Source organism: Mesoplodon bidens (assembly GCF_964165515.1).
Source record: "Mesoplodon bidens genome assembly, chromosome: 12".
Lineage (NCBI taxonomy): Eukaryota > Metazoa > Chordata > Mammalia > Artiodactyla > Ziphiidae > Mesoplodon > Mesoplodon bidens.
In genome coordinates this window covers 89,170,102-89,196,815 of record NC_138168.1, presented here as the reverse complement: position 1 = coordinate 89,196,815, position 26,714 = coordinate 89,170,102, and the positions used below count along the sequence as shown (strand labels likewise).

General features: G+C 36.1%; 1 protein-coding gene and 1 long non-coding RNA gene across 6 annotated transcripts in view; one reads left to right on the top strand and one right to left on the bottom strand.

Annotated features, from left to right (window-relative positions):
* Positions 1–427: 427 nt before the first annotated feature.
* Positions 428–7,901, top strand: LOC308625963. The gene is made up of 2 exons (XR_014017173.1): positions 428–707; positions 941–7,901. It is a non-coding gene; the product is annotated as an uncharacterized lncRNA (long non-coding RNA).
* QKI (QKI, KH domain containing RNA binding) overlaps positions 6,127–26,714 on the bottom strand; it is a 139,862-nt gene continuing 119,274 nt past the window's right edge. Inside the window, exons 5-8 of one of the 5 annotated variants that reach the window (XR_014017172.1) lie at positions 17,663–17,750; positions 16,004–16,303; positions 13,164–14,027; positions 6,127–9,218 (exon numbers count right to left, since the gene is read on the bottom strand). Coding sequence is in view for 4 of the 5 variants with exons in the window: in XM_081250641.1 (XP_081106767.1) it covers positions 9,202–9,218; positions 13,164–13,238; positions 16,004–16,303; positions 17,663–17,750 (480 nt within the window). In the remaining variant the exon portion in view is untranslated. The other 4 variants (XM_081250642.1, XM_081250643.1, XM_081250641.1 and 1 more) reach the window with 4 other exon arrangements.

Sequence of the window (26,714 nt, the reverse complement as noted above, 5' to 3'; positions counted from 1 at the left end):
CGTAAAAATATTACACGTGTACTTCAATAATTAAAACAAGTTATACCTCCTGGCTATGACTTCTCATGAGTTTTAGTTCAGATACAATCTGTACTTCGATTCAATAACTTTTCTTTGCTATCAATTCTCTAGGATGGAGTTTAAGGGTGGAGGTGGAGAATCTTTAGTAGAGGATAACGAGCAATTTAGAAAAATTTGGGAGCTTCCCTGGTGGCACAGTGGTTAAGAATCCACCTGCCAATGCAGGGGACACGGGTTCAAGCCCTGGTCTGGGAAGATCCCACATGCCGCGGAGCAACTAAGCCCGCGCGCCCAGAGCCTGTGCTCCGCAACAAGAGAAGCCACCGCAATGAGAAGCCCGCGCACCGCAAAGAAGAGTAGCCCCTGCTGGCTGCAACTAGAGAAAGCCCGCGCACAGCAACGAAGACCCAACGCAGCCAAAAATAAATAAATTAATTAATTAAATTTATTAAAAGAAAAAAATTTGGGTTAACACCTCTTTGAAGGAGTCAAGGTATTTACAAGGCTTTCTTGGTATTTATTAGTACAGGTAATTGACTGAGTTCACATCTGTGATGTCTTCCTTGAAGAGTACAAAATCTTTGTCAAATAGACTCATGTAGAATTCAGTGAAAATGCAATGCCCTTTGGAAGACATGGAAGTAAAACTTACATGGCATTTTTTCTTTTGTGTCCCGCCATGCCAGGTTGCTTTTTTTTTTTTTTTTTTTTTTTTTTTTTTTTTGGCTGTATGTGGGCCTCTCACTGTTGTGGCCTCTCCCCTTGTGGAGCACAGGCTCCGGACGCCAGGCTCAGCGGCCATGGCTCACGGGCCCAGCCGCTCCACAGCATGTGGGATCTTCCCGAACCGGGGCACGAACCCGTGTCCCCTGCATCGGCAGGCGGACTCTCAACCACTGCGCCACCAGGGAAGCCCTAGGTTGCTTTTATTATAAGCTCCAAGAACAATGAGAGAGACTTAATTCATTTTAAAACCAACACTGATACTTAGTGATGACAGACTGACTACTCTCAGATGTGATATCAATCTTACCCAGTTTTCTTAATTTTTTCCTTTGACTTCAAAACCGATTTTCCTGCTAATAGCCCCACAGACTGATGCTTGAATAATAGTTTAAGGTGGGACATTTGTACGTTTGATTTGTTGATCTAGTTTTCTTCCCTGGCATACCAGTTGAGATCTTACTTAGCTTCTCAGATTCTTAGCTTTGGTGTTTTCATATGTACAGTGCTCCACCCACTAACTTAAAGTTTTCCATTTTCCCACCATCTAGAAATCTAGAATAAGTTTAACCTCTGAACAATTTTTCAGTGCTATTTTACCTCAGTGAGAAAACAATGGGCAAAAGCATCATTAACATAAATAATTAAAATGTGTTCAAGATGGCTTCTCACCTGCACTATTAGTCCATTCTAATTTTATAGGCTAAATCACTTAAAACACTGTGACAAGGGGTTTTAAAATTCAGGTTTCAAGCTTAGTTAGGCAAGGTACTTTATTCATTCTTGACCTTGATAAAATTTGAAATGAGTGCTTATGGAATTTTTAGCATCAACTCAAATAGTTCCATAAGAAAAAATACTTGTGGATTAATTCGCAAATGTTTTCTTCTAATATTTTACTTTTAACCACTTCCTCCTAGTTTTTCTTAGTATTCAGTTAAGTAACCAGTGCATACATTAAGAAAGCAGAACCACAGGAGTTAAATTTTCACCCTAATTTTGAGATGCTCTCTCAAACTGGAACTGCTGTATAGCACATAAAAATAAGCACTCCCTCTATACTTCACAAAATAGTACTTAACTGGAGAATCTAATTTTAATGTACATTTTCTGGAAAAACATGATCCCCAACTTACCATCACTAATATATATTTTTTTAGATGTGGGATATTTTTTAAATGTTCGTTTAGCTTAACTGCTTTCTAACAAGATCACAAAGAGCTCCTACAAAGAGGGAGATGATTATAAAAAATGACGTTTGGAAGGAAACCCAAATGTCATCTAATCCCTCCACACAACAGAAATTCCTCCCTAAATATTAAGGAATGCATGAATTATCAGACTAATTTTTATACAGAAACCATACTCATCTGATTTTTCAGGAGAAACATTAAAACCTGTTTTACATGATACCCTTTGAGAAGCTAGTTTGGTGTCTGAAGAGTCAAAATTACCATTCTGAATCTGAAGAGGCAAGCACAGATGTCTACAGGAACCAGGGAGGGGACGAAAAAACTAAACCAAGTTAGAAGAATGGAAATCAACAGTCCAGGTGTGATACTGGGGCAGTAAGGAGTAGTGGGGCAGTGACTGGGAGCCCTTGGTTTAAAAGGGATAGTGGAATTCATCAGTTTCAGCTGACGGCTACCTCAGGCACATGCAAGCTGCAGTTTTCTAGATAATTTGCTCTTTGAAGAAGTGTAGACTCTATGAATAGATTTTAAAAAGTCTACTGAGACTTTAAATGCTGGCAGGTAATGAAAGCAACAGCAACACTGTAGAGGCCAAACCGAACGCCATCTGTGGGCAGCTAGCTTGTACCCATGCTCTGGACCCTGCTTCTATCGGCTTTTAGAAGCATGTGGGGAGAATACTGCTAAGGAAAACAAAGGTTCTAGTGCATGATCAGAAAGGAGGAAAAGAAACCTGGAGAATAGATTTATGAATAAGTAAGGACTGGGAAATTTCAGGTGCAAAGGAGTCCTAAAACTTAGATGTCAAGATAAAATCTTTGAGAAAAGGTTTCAAACCACTGGTATTTTTACCAGTTCTTCTTTGTTCAAAAAATTGATGACACTAATCCTTTTCACATAGCCTACAGGATCAAAATTTGGTCAGCACTCCTTTCTTTTTTCTTACATCTAAAAACTATATACGAATTGTACCTGAGTTTCCTAATTAGAAACAAGTATTTGGGATGCACATCCAACTGAGAAACATTGTAGTAAGTCTGTTTACTGATTTCCTTTTCTAATCACTGGAAATCAGGGAAAATGTTATGATCAGCTTGTAGTGAAGTGAATTAGAGCTCCAGGATGTCACATTGTTCTTTCTTTTAAATAGTGTTAAAAGCACCAATAGAAATTGAAAGTGAAATGTACATTCTTTATTCTGATATTTATATGTGTGGTGTGTATTTTTTTGGGGGGGGGTAGGCATAAGCAGCATTTTCAGCTGCAGCTGGCTTGAGAGGATGCAGCGCATGCACTTTTTCCAGTTGGTTTATTGCACGTTATGTACAGTCTTAACGTGGTTCTCCATTCACACAGGATTTGGGGAAGACCTATTTCAACTTCTCTATGTACAATTTCCACAAATAAACTTCTAAGTGTTTTATACACACCACTACAATATAAACCACAAAAGATGTATTTGGTAATCAAAATCTCTCGATAATAGCGTTTTTAAAAAAGGTATAACTTTTTTACCATGGGAGCTGTGCTTTTTCCCACAACGTGGTGTCTTTTGCCACGAAGGGACAGCAAAACTGTTAGCCAGGAGACACCCACGTCGTGTTGCTATACCTGCTGCACCTACCAACTCCTTCTCCTGAGAATTCTTCCTTCTTCTCTCCCACCCCCTGCAATTAGTGCAGCAGAAACACAGAAAGGAGAGTACTACGCTTAGGTGAACCAGTTTGATTCAGCATTGAGTACCAGGTAGGCATACATAATTTTGTTACATCTCTTCATAGCAAAGGCAGTTCAACTTAGATAATATTGTGTTAAAAGAAACCACAGATAAAATTACATGTGTACCAAATGAATATTTCTAAAAGTAAAATCTGTCATATTTATGAATTATTTTTCCATGTTAAATAAAGGTATTAAGAAACTTGTGACAATGTTTAAAAATTACCTTATGTACTTAGAAAGTTTGAGTCCAAAAAGTTTTCTGGGTGATTTTTGCTATTAAATAATGGATTGTAATTTAGCAATACATTTCTTTCTACTAAAAATCACTTGCTGGAAATACTACAATTGCTAATTGTTATCAAGGAATGACAGACGTCTTATTCAAAACACACAAACCCCTCCCCGTCCCCCCAAACTGGAGAAGCCTTAGACTGTCATTTATAAAAGTGTTAGACTTAGCTGGTAAAAAAAAAAAAAAGACTGATTTGGTAATGAGCAGTTTAAACCTGCTGTCTGCTTTTGGTGTACTAGAAAATTTAGATCCTTCATATTTATCCAGTATTTTAGAAACGTAACCACCTCCTATCTTGTGTAAACATATGCACATCTTGGCTTTATGGACAGGGAGCTTCAACTGCCCTTCTAGGTGGACTCTACCCTACAGAGTAGGTATATGTGAATATTGACTTTCATGCTACATTTTTCCTGACATTTTGCCTAAGAAAAAAATGCTTGACTACTACTACTAGTACATTAATTTCACCAACTTCTCGACTGAAAGCTTAACTTTCAATTGCTTTGTCAAGGACTAGTAGCATAAAACAATAAACTGCCTCTGGCATTTTATCATTCTAACAATTTGGTGATTCCATGTTTTATACTATTACAGCCTGTACAAAAGTGGGTTTTGTAATGATATTTTTGTCTTTTAAAAATGGACTTTTACAACATAAAAGGTGGCAATATGACATAATTATACATAAAAGTAGTACTCTTAACTGAAAATGAGATGAGACTGCATTCACAGGCTTCAGAAAATGTGGAATAAATTGTATAGAAATTCTTCATCAATTTCAGTGACATGGTGCCATGATGACTTGTATATTAGCAGCTTGAATGACATCTTCAGAGTTTTACAGAATATATATTAGCTCTATGGCAATGTGAACTTTTACAGAGTAGCATAGTAAAGCTCTACCTAATAATAATGCATTGCCCATCCCCCACTGGAGAAACAATATATTTGTTTGATCCAGAGAACCATCTCAATTATGATTAAATCAGATGTTCTCACTATTCTATGTATTTCATGTATGTATATATACTGTGGTAGTACTTTGATTGGTTAATAGCATATTGGTGTTGTTACGTCTTCTGTAACATGTGACTCATTTTAGCCCCAAATTTTAGAACTTTAAAATAAATAAAATGTAATTTACAAAATAAGCATTATTTACAAATGCAAAAATTCATCCTGAGAATTATTATCCAGGAGAACTATTTCACAGAAAAGGAAATACCAGTATCTGTGAAACAAAAATGCACCTCAAGAGTTAAAGAATTGATAAGTAGAGGTCAATTTACCTAGGTTGCAGCCAAGAAAAGCATGAAGATATTTAATAGATCTTCTTAAATTGACCTGCATGCAAAATATATATAACTTTTCTTTTCAAATGCTATTTCTTCTCCCTTAAACTTCTTATATTAATGTATTCTGACTGTATTTTTTAACAGGGTGAGACATAAAGCTGAGTGGTGACACTGTCTGATCTCTTGCCGAGGGTTCCACGAGGAGAGGCGGGTTTGTGGCTGTTGTGAACGGCTTACTCTGGGCTGTCCTGAGACACAGAGCCACTCTACCTTTGGCTTTACCTGTGTTTTAGCCTCTCTAACAGGAGCAGCTGGCTAAAACAGTTCAAAACTTTATAAAGGAAAAATGTCCAATTAAAACACAAATCTGAATAAGGTAAGACATCAGATTCTTTGCTTTATGTGACCATAAAATTATCTACTTATAGAGATTTCAAAAAATGGTTCAACAAAGAATCAAACTGGTTTCTCGGGTATATCATTACGACGAATCTCTTTACTCTTTATGCTGTGAGCAGACAGTGATTATTTTGGAGAAGGAAAAATAAGAAATTGTGGAATTAGTAATGCAGAGGTTGAAAGGCAAGTGGCAAGACTAGAAGAACGCCTCAAACCAACACTACTTTGTTCCCATCTCTATTGGCACCTACCTACCCCCCCACCCCGAAGTAAAAGCCCAGAATAACCAAAGCCATTTTAACAGTAGTGTGCGGAATTGTCAGCTGACAAACAACATGAAAACAAGTCACGCTATGTTATCTGTGGTCACGTTCTTCAGGGTTAGTCCAGGAATTCAAGACTTTACATTCCTTTGTCTTTATTTGTTTATTTTAATTAAACACGTAAAGGTTAATAAACAGACATAGTCCAGAGTTAGTAGGTTGGTATTATAACATTTATTAAAATAATGCTATGGGTTAATAGAAACAGCAAAGAACCAAAGAATTAAAATGCAAGCTATGTAAAATCCCAACTAAAACCCAAAAGTGTCTAATGTATTCATTCATTAGCTAACTAAAAGCCCAAGAAAGACAAGACACCCAATATAATAAAGTACTGCAAAACAATTGGCAATTTTCAGTTATCAAAATTGTGGATTTTGCATTTTGTATCCTTTTCTCAATCAAGAAAAAAATTCTTTTTGAATGTTATATAACATACATATAAAACAAGATAGAAAAATACATTATAAACTTGTAACAATGGCTGTAAATACATTATCTTACATGTTTCTCATAGGCAATAGGTTGGTTATGATACATAGATAGCATGAAACTACTGAGATAATAAAGAATAGACAAAAATACATGTCAGCTGTACGGTAACATACAAGCGACACTCCCATCTACCCGCACTAAAAAATTACATAATACTGTCAGAAAAAAAAGTCTTAAAAACTACATGTTTTAATAAGAAATAAATTCAATAAAGAAAGAATGATAATACTGAGAACCAAGGCATTCAGAGATTTCAAAAGTCATGCTTTTTTTTCGGTTGACCCAAAATTTTGTCAACTAAGTTTTCAAACGTTTGTTCAGAGCCAACATTACTTATAAAGGTCACACGTTTGTTTCATACGTTTACTTTCTTCCCCATAAAAGACCTTTGATGAACGTCTAAACTGTCCAGGTATAACATAGTTGAGATGAAACTAGATCAAATACTGGTATCGCTTTCAAACTATCACCTCAAGTGTTTGAGTGTCGCAAATTTATTCAACCAACCAAACAAAATAAAAATCAAAATGGCACAGCATATATTGTAAATAAATCAAAACAACTGTATGTGTAACAGAAAGACAAAGCAGTGGCATGTTAAACTAAAGCTAGCTGAATACAGAACAATGAATGTCTATTGCATAGTAAATAAACTGAAAACGGTTTCCGAGTGAGACAAGACGATGGAGGAGGTCACCACAAAGGTGCTTACTGAGCTTACTGCTGACCTTTGACTGTGAAGCTGTGAAGGTGTGGAAGAGGGAAGGAGCTGACGAGCTGGGGAGCCACCGCCACCTGATATCTGCCACGTCTGGTACTGAGCAGTTAATGATTACTTAGGAGTTTAGATGCAGGCTTTGTGCACAAATCGCTTCAACTACAAAACTGAACTTCGTAAGAAACTGGAAGTTTAAACTCACATGTAGTTGAGTATTATATGCACAATGATGCTAGTTTTTCACATTCTTTTAAAGTTAAAAAGGGGGCGTTGTTGGCTTAGGTTACTAAAACCAGCAGAGATGGACTACCCAAGTGGTCTGGTACGGTAGAAACAAGTCCGATGAAATTTGGTTCATTTAAAAACCTTGTTTTCCAGAATGAAAAGCGCAAAGATTCGTTTTTGTGAAAAAGGTTGCTAATATACTATTATTACCTCCAATTAATACAAAATCCAATACCCCTCCCCCCCAACAAAAGAGAGCTCTAATTTTGTCTGTAAAGTGGTGTTCAGATCACACATAATTTTTATTTCAGAATCCTTTGGACTAACATTAAATATCGCAATAACCAAAAAGCACTCAATTATGATTTTAAAAGAATGTTTTAAAACTTACTTGCTAGGCATTAGAAAAGGTATCAAATTTTTTCACAGTATCAGATTTGGCAAATTTATATCAAGGTAACGTGGCAAAAATCATATAATTCAAACCATCAACTCATTTGTCTCCCCTCACATCTTCTTTCACATACTGGGCGACTGAGTAACATGCATTAACTTTGTATTCTGAGGGAAGAGCTGACCTTACAGGACAGTTGACTAAATGACCATGAAGGAAAATAAGGCACTTTCTTTTCTTTAGACTTATTCCAATACTTAAAAAATAAAAAAAAGACAAAAAGGCTCTTTTGGTCTTTTGTTTCTTGACAACCACCAGAAAAAATCATCTCATGAAATAAAGGGTTTCTTTGTTCTTTTTTTTTTATAACACTTGAAAGTATAAAATGCTACATTTCCAAAAATATATATATTTTTTCTGCACCAGCACCCTTGTATAGTAAAAGTATCTACTTTTTGTTCATTTGTTTCAATGCACTACACTTTATCTACAATTTCATTACATGTATACAGCAAATAGGCAAGCATGGCTTTTACATCCTTAATGATTTTTTTCTATACAGGGAGGTTTAAAAAAAATATTTGAACAGTTTGCCCAGTAATGTGACACATAATGCATGTACCTTGTTCTCGTATATTTTTTAAAGGAGGTGTAAAATAAAGGTTCAGTAATTTTAACTCAGATATTTACCTTTTTAAAAATAGTGTTGCTGTTTTGTTCTTTGCATTACTTTTCAAAATTCCTTAAGTTTTTCTCTCATGGCACACTTCTAATACTTCAAATTTTGGCAGGCAATATAAAAAAGGCTGCAACTTCTGCCCTTTGAGGGCACTGTAGTGACTAAACAGCATATCAAATTTTGAATACTTTTTGAAATCACTTCACCAATGACATCCCTGACCAAAGGTTCATGCATGATGCATCATGACACAGTACATTCAGAGAGCTGTGACTCGCTATGAGAAGAAAAGGTTCCTAGAAGTCTCTCACAGTAACTGCCTCTGTCACTGAGTAGTTAAGGGCCATCTGTCTCCCCTTCTGAAGTGAGGCCTTCTTACCGTTCGCTTAGGGTGGGACATTAAAAGATGATCAGTGCTGTGGGATGAATTGGGCCTTATTGCTTTACTACTATTCAGTGCAGGTTCTAGAACCACTTTCACCCAAACAGAAAAAAGAAAAAACAAACAAAAACAAAAAAAAAACAAAAAAAAACAAAAGCTGAGTTGGAGGACAATTTCTTTGTCTTTTGTTTGGTTAGATGGTAAGACGAACGGACAAGTGCCTCAGCTCGCTGCACTGACGACAGGCAAGCAAAGGCGATTACCAGTTAACTGATCAGCAGGCAGGCATGGTCAGGTCATCATTGGGTGAAGAGTTCAGAGGTCAGAAGGTCATAGGTTAGTTGCCGGTGGCGGCTGGGTGGTTAGAAACAAAAAACAAAAAACAAAAAAAAAAAAAAAAGAAAAGAAAAGATAGAGAAGAGATTAGTTTCAGCTAGTGACGGCTTAATGACAACATGAAAAACTAATCACAACTAATAAAAAAAAGCATGTTTAATTCTGACAAACTGATTGACACCATCTACAGAATACAATAAAAATCATGACAATTTCATATCATGATTTGAACAAATGAAGGAGAGCCCACTCCCACAAAAAAACAAAATAAAAAAACCCCAAAAACTGTTAACAGGAAAAAATAGAAATAAAATACAACTAACAACTAATAGTTAGTAGCAGTCAATGAAGAAAACTGGAAAACAACAACAATGAATAGGTTTGGTATACAGAATTCTGAAACAGTCAGTGCAGTTATCAGTATCTGACTGCTATTAAGCATTAGTATTCTCTCAGATGCAAGCATTAAAGCAACTATTAATGATGGATGTGATTATTAATAACTGATGATCAACAGAAATGAATCTAAAGAAATTTAAATTTCTATGAATAATTTGGTTCAACATAAACTCTGGGCCAAACAAGGTTTCTTTTGTTCAATAAATGTTTATTGCTTTTTCAATTATTCTATTTACAAACAACATGGAATTTCTTGGCCTCATGACACAATGCAATACTAAACTGTAGTCTAGCAGTGTAGGAAACATGGGAACCAGAAAAAGGCCAGGCCTTCAGCACTAGCCAACACTTTCCAGTTGAAAATACTATTTTACACATATAGAACACTTATAAAATGCACTTGCATGTAAACACTGTAAAATCCTGCCATTTAAAATTCTATACTCAAAAAGCTCTAAGTACATCAAAAAATAGAAGAAATTTCTAATTGATACCCATAAGGCATTTTAAAACTACAAACAGCTTCCTTTATTCAATTTCAAAGCTAATACTCTGCAAATAACAATAAAATCTGACATTTCATATACATTCCTGCTTTATATTTTATATTTTAAAAGAAGCCACCTGTAAATACTATTTTCTTTTGCAAAGTAACAAACAGAACAAAAAAAATTAAAAAAATTACAGTAAAACATAAAGTAGTTCTCAAGTGGAAAAGTTATCATTCCCAATGTCCTTGAGTTGCTCCTTCCTTAATCAACCTCTGTCACATTCTGCTTCACCAAACTTGGTCCACTTAACAGTAGTATGATTTTTAAGACTCATTCAATAGCTTAATTATTTCTACTATATTCTGAGGTTTGAGAGAATTTTCTGTACTGTTGCCACTGTGACTAAGGCAGAGGAGATGTAAATGAAAAGATATTCAGTGCAAAGGCAGATTCTGTGCCACTTCATAAATCAAAACCCAGTAGGCGTAATTTCACAGAGTTTAAATGATCTATATAATGGACTGGTTTACCTTCATATAACAAAAATGCTTTCTATAGTCTATCATTTAGGATACCTTATAAATACTACAAAAATACTGTATCTTCAGTGTGACCAAATCTTCCCTGAATTTCTTAAAAATAAGTGGAATTTTATTTAAAAACTGCTATTCCAAAATCAAAGAAGAAAATAAATATTTAACATGATGTAGTCATACCACTTCATAGGTACTCCAGAAATATAGAATCTTAAAGCATTTTTGAAATCACTTAAAATTTTGATTAAAATTGTATTAAGTTTCTTATAACAAATTATGTAAATGATGGTTTTTGTAAAATTATTTAGAAAAATTCTGATTATGTTTTTTTGAGTGTGGAATACATAAACAAAGCAAACTACCATTTACATATATACCAGTAAACCTAGACTATATCCTCTGCCAAGTCCTGGCCGCCTACAGTACACACAGGTGTATCAACTGTGCAAAAGCACTTACGGTTCATCACAACTAAAAAGTCAGTTGGTCTTTTATAGGCTTCAAATTCAGTTTTCAAATATGTGTAGAGGTGGGTTTACTTTTAGTAAAGAACTAGGTATTTCTCAACCATGTAGTACTCTAAATGCTCATATAGAATTACATGGTTATACGTCTTAAGGGCTGAGTTTCCTTGCATTAAATGAACACTTACACTAATCTTCCCTTCAAAAGATTAAAAAATAATAATTAAAAAAACCTCAAAAATAGAGAAAACAGTAGTATCATAAAATAATTTAAGGATTTCAGATCTCTCCCTTAGACCCAATGAGTGCATACAGTGATAGTAACAGCAGTATATGAGTATTTGTTATTAAAAAAAAAAAAAAAGTAGCATTTCGGTTTGCTGACATTGCATTTTTAATAAAAACGGTGACAGGACTAATCCAAACACATATAACTACAGAAGAGCCTCACGTGGAATGTGCCGTCATTTCCAAATACAGTAAAATCTTCCTAATATTTTCAACTATCTCAAGGCACTGGAGTATTAAGTAGACCAGTAATTATTGTGTTAAAACAAAATTATGAGAAATCTCCTAAAAGGGGCATGCAGGAAAAGGTTAACAGAAAAAAAAACTACTTTAAAATACTCTTTAGAACTGTTTTAGACATGAACCATGTGGGGAGAAAAAGCTCCGATTATTCACGGAATTATTTGGTTTCCTTAAATAGAAAGTTACTTAAAAAAACCATTTAAAAAAAAATTTCCTCCATCACTAGGAGACTTTTTCTGATGCACACGGGGTGGTTTACTTGTGCATGACACACCGACACTTAACATTATCTTCATAAATAATCATTGAGCTTGGGGGTCTATTTATTGAATAATCTCTACAAGTAATATATGTATTAGTTAAAAGTCTTCAAACTAATTATGTATGATGCTATCATCAGTATCTCTGGGAAGATTTTATTCTCATGTGGACAACAGCTGTATCCAATATTTATCATCAGTATTCAAGATAACCATGTAGAACAGGTAGGTCTTAAGTTCATAGAAAATGTAGGATTGGGGTATTAAAACATCACTTTCCACCACTAATATTGGAGACTCTGATCAAATTAATTAGTAGGTAATAGATGTGCCATAATAGAAGCTTGTAAAAAATCCTTTTTTATCTTGCTTTGGATTCCCACCTTGTAATGACAAACTTAGAAAACAATGTCAATAAACCGAAACCGTCACTCCTCAATAAACATAAATAATTTTATAAAAGGGTCCAAGGGCATATATAGGACACAAATTACAAATGTTGAAAAGGAGAAAAATGAAGACTTATTTCCCAGTCACAGGTTAGTCAAAAAGGATTTGCAAACAGCTGGATTCATGTCACCACAGAGCTTCAAGAGATAGTTTACCTTCAGATAATATATTTTAGCAGCAAATGACAAAAATCAAAGGATCCATTTTGGTAAGAGAATGTAAGAATAAAAGGGAACTGATTTTCTGATTCATAAAAAAAAAATCCAACTTCATCAAAGTTATCTTCACAGTCCTTACTTTGTTGATTTCAGCTAAGTACTTGACATGTATACCCTTGTGTATACAGTGGTTCAAGTATCTTATTAAAAAGGAAAATGGAAACTAAATCTTCAGTTTTCTCCAAAAGGACACAGGAGGCACATAGTCCTTTACTTCTCTCGTTAAAGCACCATCTGCTTAGTTCATTTTGCAAAACCAACCCCAAATTTCAGAACAATTAAAAGGTAAATTTTAGCAAAAATTATTCCTGAAAAATAACTAAGGCAACATGAAAATTTAATAGCTCCCCAAAGGGACTAATTTACGTTTTAGTAGAAATAAATCATTGTACATACTAATATAGAATTTAATAAGTTAAAATATGAAGGGAGGAAAAAAAAACACCCCAAAAAACCCAACCCTTAAACCTGTCAATTATTACAAATTAACTTAGAAAAAGAAAAGAAACGATGTGCAGGCAAGCAGTGATATCTCTTCCATCAGGTGTGGTGTTACAAATCTTATGGACACCCAACGCATTTCTCATAAACAAGAACTGCAGAACTAAACTAACCTCGGTCTGCGGTCACAATCCTTTGGTAAGGATGGACACGCATATCGTGCCTTCGAACTTTAGTAGCCACCGCACCTAGTTAAATTGCAATTACCAAGACAAAGTTAGAGAACATTCACAAGGGAAAAGATAACAAACATTAACAGCAGGTTTATCAAAATGGATTTCAAATGTTCGTTTACTACAAAAGAGTTTTCTTTTAGGAAACATGTTAAGGCACAGTAGTCTTAAAATTAACCATAATATGTTGCGTATATATGCATCTATTAATATTGCATTCATTTCAATAATCTTGGCCTTAACCTATTTTATCCATTCATTTACATTCCCAAGTTACAGATTTCATGAACTCTATTAGATCCAAACATAGTTAGGCTTTACTAGTCACATATTCACTGAAGTGCCTTTCTTGCAGCAGGACTACTTAAATAATGCCATGTTTAATACTGACAATTATTTGCTAACCTTAAGACCACTTCCAGAGTCTATCACTTAAGAAGGTTTAAAAGCAATTCTTAAAGCCTACAGACTGTGGTTCTAAACTTTGAGTCAATAAGTATGAACTGCAATGAATTAGGTGATTAGTAAAGCAAACAGTATAGTACACTTAGCAGTCAGTATACTACTATACACTCCTTTATAAATTACCGTTACTTTGTAAGATTACAGCCTAAACCAATTAATAACATACTTTTCCTTTCTATCAGTGTGCAAAAGTGCAAGTCAGTCACTGACTGCTAGGCTAAGCGTCCCTCCCACCCCCTGGAGGCTGCTGAGACTAAGCATTTGTTAAATTCAGATCTGATGAGAGGGTTCAGTTAAGACCGTTCTTGAATTCTTAGCCTTTCGTTGGGAAAGCCATACCTAAAGATAAAAGGAAGGGAATTAAAAATTAGTCATCAATGAAGATTTGATGCTAATACCAATCTCCTCACTACCACCAACACACATGTCTGCATCCGTTTTGAAGGGCACTGCTCATTTTAAAATAATATGATGAGACTTGATATATAGCATGCATGTTATCTGTGTGCAAATTTATTATAACATAGCAATTTGAAATATTTTCTCAGTTCTCCAAGTGGTCAATATTATGTTTTACTGCTTAGGTGGCAAAGCGAGAAATAAAATTGATAATGGAATCTTGTCATTTAGTACTCATTATTATTCATCTTATGAATGTCAATAGGTATCTGTATATTTTGCTTTCAATTTTGTCAGTCTAATAATTAAGTATTATAAATGAAGATTTTTCCAACACAACAAAAGCACATTGCTTTAAAATGAGAAATCTTACTGCAGTGCCTCTTGCTGTTTCTAAGCAGTAAACTGGTCCATCACCCCTTTTTCCATTTTAGAAAAACTAATCTTATGTAAGTATAATTCCACAAGGCAAAATCAGCGAGATCTTGCACTGAGAGTGCTGGAACAGCAGCTGGTGGCTAAGAGTGCCAGCCCTGCAGGAAGCAACAGTCCAACTCCTCGAACAGACGCTGTGCGTGCAGCAGAGAGGAGCTCTGGGGGAAAGGAGCAGGCATGGGGCCACAGCACAGAGCGTTAACAGAAAGGAAAACGTAAAGGGGTTATAGGTTACATGTTATTTTAAAAATGCTTTGAGGAATATGCAACAGAAACAGGCCTCTCATAAACAGTTCTATTGTATAATTCTGACCTATAGTACTTTTTACAATGATTTAGAGATAAACGGAAAACATGTACAATAAAATGTATCTGCTCATGAAACAAAAGGCACTTGAGTGCATGCACACACACAGATAACATACAGAGCATCGTGGCTTTTTTTAATTGAACAATGAATTTTCAAGTTTAAATCTTAGTGTCCGGGTTCATTAAAGACTTTCATATTTTTAGACATCAATATTAATGCTGGGAAAAAAGAACTTAAAAGATCAAAGTCCTAAAAGTCAACAGCATGCACGCAGCACCAAGGTCATATACAATTCAAGAAAAAAGAATTCAAATTCTGTCTGGTAAAACAAAGGGGCAGCCCGGAAACAGTTTGTCCCACATTGACTGGTCGTGTTAGAACAGCTGCCGTACTCTAGTCCTTCATCCAGCAAGTCAATGGGCTGAAATATCAGGCATGACTGGCATTTCAATCCACTCTATAAAAAAAAGGCATCAGTAATGTCTTTTTCAAGTACACCACTTTTTGTTCATGTAAAACCGAGCGTTTACAGCATGATCTTAATTTTTGTCTCAAATGTGATTCTAATTCAGTGACTTGGTATTTACTTCATTCCATACTGTACTACTGAAATTAAGAGTCTCTCTTATGTTTAATATTAACTAGGACTTCAAAAGAGAAAAGCTGAAGAAAACTGAAGAATGCAACTGTTGGTCCCTTTCGTCTTTTAAGTGATCACAAATATTAGAAAACACATCAGTTTTAAAAATATCTCAAAAGACTTTCACATGTAAGTTTAAAATTTAGCTGACAAATAAATATCCGACACAAAAGGAATCTAAAAACTGGGTGGTGGAGCTGATGAAGAGGATAGGCCAACAGGTGGGGCCTAAAACTCAGAATGACTGCCATGCTGTCAAAAATGTGAAAAGTATTTTCTGTTTAAAATGTTCATCTCAAATTTACCCAAGCAAAGTGAATTTCAGTCACCAAAGTGAATCTGAATAAATTTAAGGTACAATTATTTACAGGGGGGACCCTTATAAGAGGCTGAAATAGAACAAAATTTAGTTTTCAGTCTTTCTCATGGAAACTTGTCTTGCCTCTCTAAAACGGATATGTCATTTCAAAGTCCGGGGCAGCAGACGTTATGAAGAAAAATGTCATTAACCATACAGGGAGAACCACTTACCTAATACACCACTAGGTTCAATAGGGTACTCAAGGATCGATGTAGCTGGCGCCAACGTGTAGGGGTATTCATAGGGCGCGTAGATTAAACCAGCTTCGGGCCCTGGAGGGACTATCGCGGCAGCGGGGTGAGGAGTTCCGTTTGGCATGACAGCGGTCTGTATCTGTCTGATCAAAGGCATTATGGTAGGGCCAGCTGGCGTAGGGGTGCGCAGGGCAGCGGGCGGGAGAACGGGCGCAGGCCCCGTGATAACCCTTGGAGCGGCCTGGGCTGTGGCTGCAAGAGAAAAGGCAAGGGCTGCTACAGTGAAAGCGAAGAGATTGAGAAGGAGGCACAGGGACAGCCAAGGGTGAGACGTGGGAAACGAGAGGGCAGGGAAGGGAAGGAGAGAGCAGAGAAGAAGAAAAATAAAAGGAAATCGTTAGTACATGCGCTGGTCACACAGAAATGCCAAAGCACACCAACCAAATGCAAAACAGCTTCCCCTTCCCCAACGTGATTGAGAATAAATGTGCAAACATTAAAAAGCCATTGGGGAAAAAAAGAATGAGACCATTAAAACAGGTTATATTTACTTCATATATCTGATATATCTATGTTTTTAAGATTCCATGAGACTCATGGTGCATGCAGAAGCACAAAAAAACACTTGCATTAAAAGATGTTAAAAAATACTTGGTAATTGGAGTCCACAGAAATACAGTTTTGGTATATTTCTAAAGAGTAGCTTCAATTACAAATGAAGGAAAGAATAATTTTCATTGTATTAAGTCAAATAACCAACAGTTATTAATTTCCTGCATCTGTAGGAATTAACTTCTTTATAGAAAAAACAATACAAAAAAATGTTACATTCCTAAACACATGACTATTAATGATATACTCAGTTTCATGAGTAAATTAAAGCCAACCATTTGTAACAGTAACCACTCTAAACACACTAGGGTGCCTATATTTGGGAAAGTTGGCTATGTCTTTAAAATTCTATTTCTTTAAAAAAAATCAGTAATTTAAATGACATCATGTTCATATGAATGATGTGTAAAACTCAGATTGTCTCAAAATATAAATTTCACATTATTTCATTTTTAAATATAAAAAAGCAATCCTCTTACAGTTTATGAAAGCATGCACAATACATGTAAAGGGGAAAATAGGATTAAAAATAGTATCATCTACTGCTCTCTGTGAACTCACATATAAAATCAACAGAGAAAAAAAATACTGGAGGAAAAATGTGCAAGCAAGGGAAAAGAATAGAATTCAACAGAAGAATCACTGCATTCAGATATATTCCAAATTAGCTTTTTTTTTTTAAATTTTGTCCTTTGCATAAATGTAACAAACTAGAAGTCTTAAATCTGTAGTTACCAGAAAATTTCCTGCAACTCTTGAATTCAGAAGTTGAAATTTCATCAAAAGAATAAAAGAAAAGTTTGTAAACTCAAAATTTAGGCATGCTGGCATAAAATAAAATCAAGAGAGTGCCCTCAATTCTTGAAAGCAGTAAAAATGGGACAGTTAGTCCCATATCAAGTGACAGTTATTTCAACTCTTCACTTTGTTTAACTGTTCATGTATTGTGCTGCCAAAAGGGGAGAGGTCTGGGGACAAAACAGCTGAAACAGCTGTAGCTCTGAGCCTCAGTCTCATTCTTACGTGATTTAATGTTGGCATCTCTGTAGGTGCCATTGAGAATTGCAAGCTCCATCAGCTGCATCTTCTTCAGGCTGTCTTCTCCCTCCGCCTATACATGGAAAATACAAGAGCACTAAGCACTTGAAATGGTCCATACACATCACAGCCATATCTACGCACAAACCTTAAAATAGGTATCATGTGACTATAGCCATCTGTTTCAATCAGGGAAAAAAGATCAGGAACCAAAAGGTTCTACAGGCTGAAGCCCAGTCTCAGGAATGGGATGTTGATACACAGGATACTCCCAACTGCCACCAGCTACATTCCTAACATAAGCTGCACTGGTGTTCTTCTAAAAAGCTTTACTTTTAAATGGAATCAATGGAAATGTTAGGTAAATTAAATATAGTATAGTCTTTACAGCACCTATCACTTTGTTGAAGAGTCTAAAACTCAAATGTATTAATTAAAAGACAAAAAACAAACTGGGATTTTAAACATGTAAGATTTGACTGCGGTATGCAGGTAAGGAAATTGTTGTTTAATTCTCCCAAAAAGGAAAATTTAATAAAATCATAATCATAAGAATTTCTAAAATTTGTGTATATATTCTCGCTTCTTATGCCAACATCCCGCTCTCCCCTCAATTAGCAAATGCTATCAATTCTAAATCCAATCCATCTTTAGGGTCATCTGATACACTGTCCAAGCCAAGAAAAACTTAATAGTGAAATGGGGCACTATTAGTAATTATGCAACAGGCAAAACCCAGGGATGCCTCTGATCATCAAAATGCTCGGCCATTTCATTTACCTTGGACTTGCCCCACACCCTCTCCATTTACTGTTGTCACCCTTGCTCTTGTCATTATCGGTATATTACCAAAACTACTACAGTGTGTTAATAGTATCTGTTCTCCAATCAATCTATGCACAATGGCCAGATTAACTGCCCAAAACACAACTTTCATCTTAATGTTTCTTAACATTCTCATGTCTTAAAACCCTTCATGGTCTCTTGCCATCTAAAAAAAAAAAAAAAAAAAATACATTTAAACTACCTATGGTCTGGCCCCAAACTATCTTCTCAAGTCAAATCAATCTATGTTCTTTACACATACCTCAGGTTACAAGTCAAGCCCAATCACTCCGTTATTCATATCTCTGTGCATATTCCTACTTCCTCCATCCTGAATGCTTCTCTGTGCTCCACTCTACCCTTCATCCTTCTTTCCAAATCCTACTTCATCCCTGCAGACTTCAACCTAAGTGCTACCTTCTCAAAGGGCTATCCCTAGATCGTATTTTTCTGCCCTGAATTAGTTTGTTGTATATCACAACTACCGAGCAAAGAACAAGCTCCTAGAGGACAGAACCTATTTCCTATTTATCACTGCCTATCTTCCCACTCATCCCATCTCCCCAAGTCATTTGCTAGGATTTAGTCTTTAAATGACTGGTATGAGAAATCTTTAACTGTATTTACAAATCTCAAACGTCTAAATCCTGCAGGATAAACTTCAGGAACAGAAAGATGAGGTTCATCCCTGAAGATGGTGGCAGAAATGGAACTATGTGCTGCTCACATATTTTATGCATTATCTAAGCCTCGGGACTTAATATTTCAAAGGAAAGTAACCCAATGATACATTTTTCTGATGTAACATTGGTCCTTCTTGATTCAAGAAAGGAGCAGGTGACAAACTTCTCAGTCCTTTCCTATTACACAAAACTCTGTCCCTGGCACTATAACAGCACATGGGGTACTATAGTGTGTAATAAAGAGAACTGCAAAGTGGACTTCTAACAAACCACAAAGAATTTTTTTTAAGCTAAGTGAAAACATCATGAAGACTGATGTGCCACTGTCGGCATGTTCCACTGCCGACTTTTCAGTAACCTACTCTGCAGTAGTAGAAAATGGAGAAGATACTTGCACTTTGTGGAATTACTATTCCTTGATCCCTATGAACATGTACAGATGAATGAAAAAAAAAAGATTATTTATTTGAAAGACACATCACTTGCTAAAGATAAAAATAAGTAAGCAATGTCACTGGAAGAGAAGAATTAGAAATCTATTATGGGGCTTCCCTGGTGGTGCAGTGGTTAAGAATCCACCTGCCAATGCAGGGGACACAGGTTCGAGCCCTGGTCCGGGAAGATCCCACATTCTGTGGAGCAACTAAGCCCGTGAGCCACAACTACTGAGCCTACATGCTGCAACTACTGAAGCCCATGTGCCTAGAGCCCGTGCTCTGCAACAAGAGAAGCCACCGCAATGAGAAGCCCATGCACCGCAACCAAGAGTGGCCCCCGCTTGCTGCAACTAGAGAAAGCCTGCATGCAGCAACAAAGACCCAACGCAGCCAAAAATAAATAAAATAAATTTATAAAAAGAAATCTATTATGATAAAACTGCTTAAACTTGTCCACTGAAAACTAGTAATACTAAAAATTAAAATTTGCCACATCGTTTCAAACCCAAATCTATGTATAACAGAATACCAAAGTAAGTATATAAACTATACTCTATATAGACAGAAAGAAAAGCAATAGGTATACCTTCAGTCACCTTCCACAAGAAAGTGGAAAGCAGTACACATTTGAAAACGTCAGAAAAGTAAGAAGAAGAAAGAAAGATGAAAGAAGAAGTGAGGTAACACAATGCCTCATACACAGTCAGTGCTGTACAAAGAAGAGGAGCTAGAACACATGTTTTCACTGAACAGCTTCTTTCGGATAACAAAATAACCACACTCATTAGCTGGTGATGCAGTGTAAAACTTGGGAGGAAGGCAAAGAAGATGATGGAAGAAATACATGTGTGCATGTGCAGGGCCTGTGCATGCATGTGTGTGCCTTTTGCAGGGTACAGGAAATGAAAACCTGATCTAGTGACATCAACAGAGGAGAATAAAAACCAGAGCAGCACAGCTTTCACTAGGTGGTGTCAGTGAAGTGTGTCATAATGACACAGTTGCTGGAGGCCACCAAGACTTACAAGTCACGAATTACGGTATGTACACTGAATTCTATCACATTATGGCAGGCTATACTAGTATCTCCTAGCAGAACACGGAATTTAGTCGGCAAAGCTGGAATTTGAACCTGGTGGTCTCACTCCAGAACAAGCTTCTCTCTTCCATCCTCACCATTCCTACCCACTCTGCACTCACAGGGCATGACGTTATGTGTCTCAAGAGACAACTATGGACATTTGGGTGGCTCTAGTTTTGGGATATTGTGAATAATGCTGCAATGAAAATTCTCCTACAGGCTTTTTTTGTGAACATAAGTTTTTATTTCTCTTGGATAATTACCTAGCGGTGGAACTGCTGGGTCATGAGGTAAATGTATTTTGCATGGAAAACATTACGTGAAGATTATCAAAACATTGTAACACATTTATCTTTGAAATATAAGTTTAAAAATATAACAAACATTGATAACTCCTCTACAGGTCCACTGCCCTGCATCTAAAACCTGTGACATCAGAAGTGTTTTGAGAACTTTTCAGATTTGTAGAAAAATAATATACCAATGATTACATAACATCCCCAATGGGTCTGGTGGAATACTTCAGTGATCCAAACTATAACAAACATAAAAATACTTAAACTAAGTGGGATTAAAAAGACTATAAACACACTTCTCTGAACTTTTTGGGGTTTGCAATTATGGATGACAAATTATGGATCTGTATATATATATATATATATATAATTTATGCATGTATTACTTAATATACAGCTATGTTATCAGCTATATTTAACAGCTATGTTAAAAGTGATAGAAAGAGATCATGGTTAATATTAGATCAGAGTAACATGGTTTTAATGTTTTAAAGTAGAACAATTTATATACTGTTCTACTACCTTATTAGAAATAGGTATTAGATCTTCATCATCTAAGCATTTATGCTGCACAACAGATCTATGGCACTGGTACTTTATTATCTCGGAGGCTCAACAAGATTAGGTAGCTTACCCAAGGTTACACAAGGTCACAATGCAAAACCAGCTTTCAAACCAGAGTACCTGATCCAAAGCCCTCATTATACCTTCTCCAGTGTCATGCACGGTGACTTAAAGTGGAAGCACTTTTTGAATTCATCACAGAATTCACATAAGAAATGAAGAAAATCATGTTTATTTGGTATTTTTAAATCTATAAAGTACACATTAAAAAAACTACAACAGTGTAATTAATTACAACAGAGCTAAAACAAATGTTTATTTCCAAATAATTAAAATGTCAACTAACAATAATTTGAACCACTGCCTGTAATAAAAGCCCAAACTTTCCAGCTTAGCGTTCAAGGTGCTGAACAACTTCTATGAGCAGCCAGCCCTATTTGCAAATGGTGTGCACTAGTCAAAATCATCTGTCCATTGTCCCCTAGAATATACACTTTGTGCTTTTCTGCCTCTAAGTTAGACAAGATCTTTTCTAGAAGCATGCTGTGTATGCCTCTTTTGAGAGCCCAGAGATAGATCACTGGCCTCTCCAGAGTACACAGCCTTTGCTGATCATTCCCACAGATAATGGTATCACTTTCCTAAATTTATGCTGCTCCTTTTGGGGAAATCAATCATATAGAGCCATGTGTTATCTCTTCTTTTCTATTTTTTCATGTTGTTTTTAGGAAATTTCTTACGTGACCTGTAGGCATGAATCAACTAATAACCAATAAACCAGTCTTCTTTTTGCCTCCAATACCTTACAAACATGAACTTGCTCAATACATTTAAAAAAAATGGATTCTTACTTTTCTATAAATTTGAAGTAATGAGTAGAAAAGGTTTTCCAAGCATTGAAGTACATGACTTAATTCACTTGGAGAACAGGGCTGAGCAAACAGTAAAGAGAAAACAAAGAGTGACCACAGTTTATAAACAGTTTTAATACCAATCATCGCCTGCATCTGCCCTGTCAACTAAAGAAAAGTCTGACAAAGAACTTAAGGACTTACACTTAAATACAGGGTTTTATACAGGGCAGTGACATAACAGCATGTCTTTAAAGGCTTATTCTGGTATTTTGTGAATGGACTGTTGGGGGCTCCAGTATGATTAAAGAGACCCAGTCACAGGCTTTAATCCAGTCCAGGTGACAGAAGAACTGGACTTGGGTGGAAGTAACACAGAGGGAAAAAGTAAGTTAGTTTGACAGGACCTGATGACTGACTAGATATAGGGGGCAAGGGAAAAGGAGACATTAAAGAATGATGCTGAGGTTTTTGGATCAAGCAATAAAGGAGATAGTGACTCCATTTAATGAGAAGACAAAGGCTGAGTGAACTTCCAAAAGTTCTGTTTGAAAATATTCAGCTTGAAATGCTTATTTTAAACACCCCAGTGGAGATGTCAGGGAGACAGCTGAATAAGAATCTGAGGTCTACTTTTCAACTTAGCCTATAAAAAAAAGCGAGTAGAAAAATTATCTCCCACACCATTTTCAGAATATTTTTCTCCAAGATGATACAGCAATTATTAAATTTCAAGTTGACCTGCTACATGCTTTCAAATGCTGGGTCTAGAACTCTATATAGTTCTGTACCTTCTAGGCCAGCTGGTTTGTTAGGCTCTAACAAGTGAGGGGCATTGAAGCGAGACTGAAGAGCTGGCTGAGGGGAGAAGGAACGCCGCTCCCTCCCGCGCCAGCTGTTCTCAGCTCTGCACCTACCTCGCCAGGGGCGGCTGTTTGCAGGCCCCACACTCCTCTCCCAGTGCTTCTAGAACCGGCTTCGCAGAGCATCCCCAGCCCTCAGCCACAACCAGCGTAGCCACTCTCTGAGCTACTGAGATTCTATCACCAGCCAAGTGGCACCACTTTGTCAGAGGTTCTCCCTCTGCACAGAACTTTCTCAAAATGTCTTAAGATCTAATAACAGTACCATTTTCTCTCTTATCTCCCAGCCCTGGGATAATAGCTGCTTCCCAGAGTTTCTAAATCTGTATTACACTCTTATCTCCTTTCTCCTTTCTTAGTTCTCAACACCCACTTAACCAATAACTTTATTAATTCTCTCTGTTGAAACACCTTGTGTGGTTTCTGTTTTCCTGATAAAGAATTGGCTCCCCAGCACTACTTCGTCAGAATCTGAATTTCCCCGCCTGGCATTTATGGCCACATCAGCTTCCTCTCCTTTTACGTCACCAACTTCATTCTGTGTCAAAAATCTAAGTACACTCTACGATGATCTGTTATTTCTTTAGATTATTTAAAGGTTCCTTGATTCCATGTTCTTTCCTTTTCCCAGTCTTCAATGTTCAGTTAACAGAGGCTAATGAGCACCTACTATGATGTAGATACTCTGCTAATGAGTCCAACACACCAAAAAAATGATATTCACAGATCGAAGTACATTAGAGAAATTCCCAGAATCGTTACAGAAATTCAATATCGAAAAGATGTATTGGAACTGCTATACTTAGGTGGAGAGGCAAAGTCAAATTAGCATCATTATTACTTCACTTGGGCAATAGAGCCTGCTTATCTTTTACAAAGTAAGCCCTTAGTTCAAATAGTATGCAAAAAAGGCCATTTCACTGAAAAATCCGTGGGTCAAAATGTTAGAGACACAGTAAGGGGAAAGAAATCTTGTCATGTATTTTTCTATTTCCCACTAATTACACTATGCAATATACTCCGATTTAATCACAATACCTGGTTCAGCAGCAACAACTTAACACAGATAAAACAAGGTAAGGCAGAGAAAAAGCATGAGGCATTTTATTTAATCAGAAAAGCTTAAAACACTCAAACACACACACACTGACTGACAAACACATATATACAAAGCTCCATACACTACATAAACTACATTTTATAAAACTAACAAACACTTTTACCTTAGGGTAATACCTTCTGTCTTTTTTTGACAAGCTATAAACAGATTCATCTCAAAGCAGTGATGATCTCGGAAAAGAAAAGCCATGTCTACTAGAAAGCATTTATTCCTTTCTATGTGAAATATAGTATGATACAATTTGAAATATTATTTTTTATAGTAAGCTTCATAGAAATGACAAACTTCTGAAAGATTTCTATGATCCACAACTCAGGTTACATACTAGTATTAGTAATAAATAAATAATGATAGTAGATATAAATAATGATAGCAGATATAAAAATAAACAAACATAAATAATGATAGTAGAGCCACATCATTATTTTATAGGAAAAAAAAAGACCTCTAAAGTTGATTGTATTGTAGGTGGACTTATCAAACTATATGGCTGGGGCAATAAAAGAAAGGATAACTACAAATTGTGAGCTTAAGAGAGCCTTATTCTATAGCAGAAGATGAAGAGTGAGACCCTGAAGACAGGGTCTAAAAATCTATTTGCTGTGAGAGGTATACAAGAGGAATAGGCAAAAATATACTATGACAGAAGCTGACACAGGGTGTAGTGGAAGACCAGATGAAAAAGTATGGGGAAAGAATCACAAATCACTTTAAGGATCTGATGACAACCATGGACTGTCTAGAATACATACAATGGTATACAGACAAAATGTGATGCACAATTGTAGGGGGTTAACCATGAGAACTAAGCTCACCTATGAGTATCTGTGATAAAACTACTAATTCACCCCAAATGGTCTTGAAAGACTTCCAGTATAATGTCAATCTTCTACAGGGATTCTTTAAAGTAACCCATTTTTCACTAGGAGATATTCATTATATTTCCGAGCCATCAAGCACACTCTAATGACCTCAAAGGAGAGCACAGGCAGAAAGCTACTTGGTCCTTAGATTAGAGCAATCTGAAGTCACCACTGCCAGTTTTCCTTATATTCAAACTATTTTTGGATATAATCATTATGGTGACACACCTGAGGCCCTTAATTTTGGTTGACTCCCACCTTAACTTTTTCTCTTTGTGGCTTCATAAGCTATCTAAAGGTATACCTTCATTATAAATAGTTGACTAAAACTTTGAACTAAATTAAGGCCAAGGGAAAACAAAGCAGGGAAGGCAGAAAGGTTGGTAATTTCTTCAAATACCAGCTGGCAGCGTCTGACCTCTCTGACGCACAAGAGCAGCAAAGGCAGTGAAGGCAGACCAGATTGTCTTTTGCACTATAATTTTTGTTGCAGATTGTTGAGACATTTATCAGTTTTCCTTGGTCGGAAAAAAATAATTAAGCTAATTAAGTATTTCATTTTTTAAAGACTTTTTCCCCCCTGGGATTTGAATAACAGTTTCTATTTTATCTGTTTATAAAGAATTTAACCTTTCTTATCTCATTTAATCCTCTTGATAACTCTGTAAGGTATATAACACACAAGTATTATCTCTTCCACTGGCTGCACTTTAGGGTAAAATTAAACAAAAGTTAGGAATTTGGCCACCATGTGAATAAAGCACTTGAATACTTCTTATACTCAGCCATCCCGGGAGAGTGAGAAAGCCATGTTCGCTTTAGTCACACTTGAAGAACCAAATAATAATAAATAGAATTTGGAATGTAAACAACACATTCCTTTGGGGATGAAAAATATTTTACCTCTGAAGTAAATTGCAAATACTCTCCTATTTCTTAAGTGGGAAGCTATCTATATAGCAATGTAAAAACCTCATTTTAAAGTAGGCATAAAATAAATCAGGGAAAGTTAAGTACAGCAGTTGACTGAACTTGCCTTAGAAAACTTTTCTTCTATAGCAGGACCAATTGTGAGAACAGCTGTTGTGCTAGAGTACACCATACCTTAGAGGAAGGCAATCTAGGAGGTTCCTCCACTTAAGAGATTTGAACCTTATTAACGTTTACAGTAAACCAATAAAACCACTCTCCTTAAGCAAGCTGATTATGCATGGTCATTTTGGGTTTGGGCTCTTCCTGTATTCTTTGTGGCTGCTATGTTTACCCTGTATTTTGAGCCGTTTTATGAACAGTAAAAATCACACCGTATCCAATAATGAACCCATAAACGTTTAGTAACGTAAAATTATCAATAGAAACAAAAGTGGTGAAAAAAATATAAATGCTGGAAAGCATTCTAAGAAACCCAAGAGTTCTTTCTTCAAAGAGCAGATGGAACTTACTGTACGGCATAG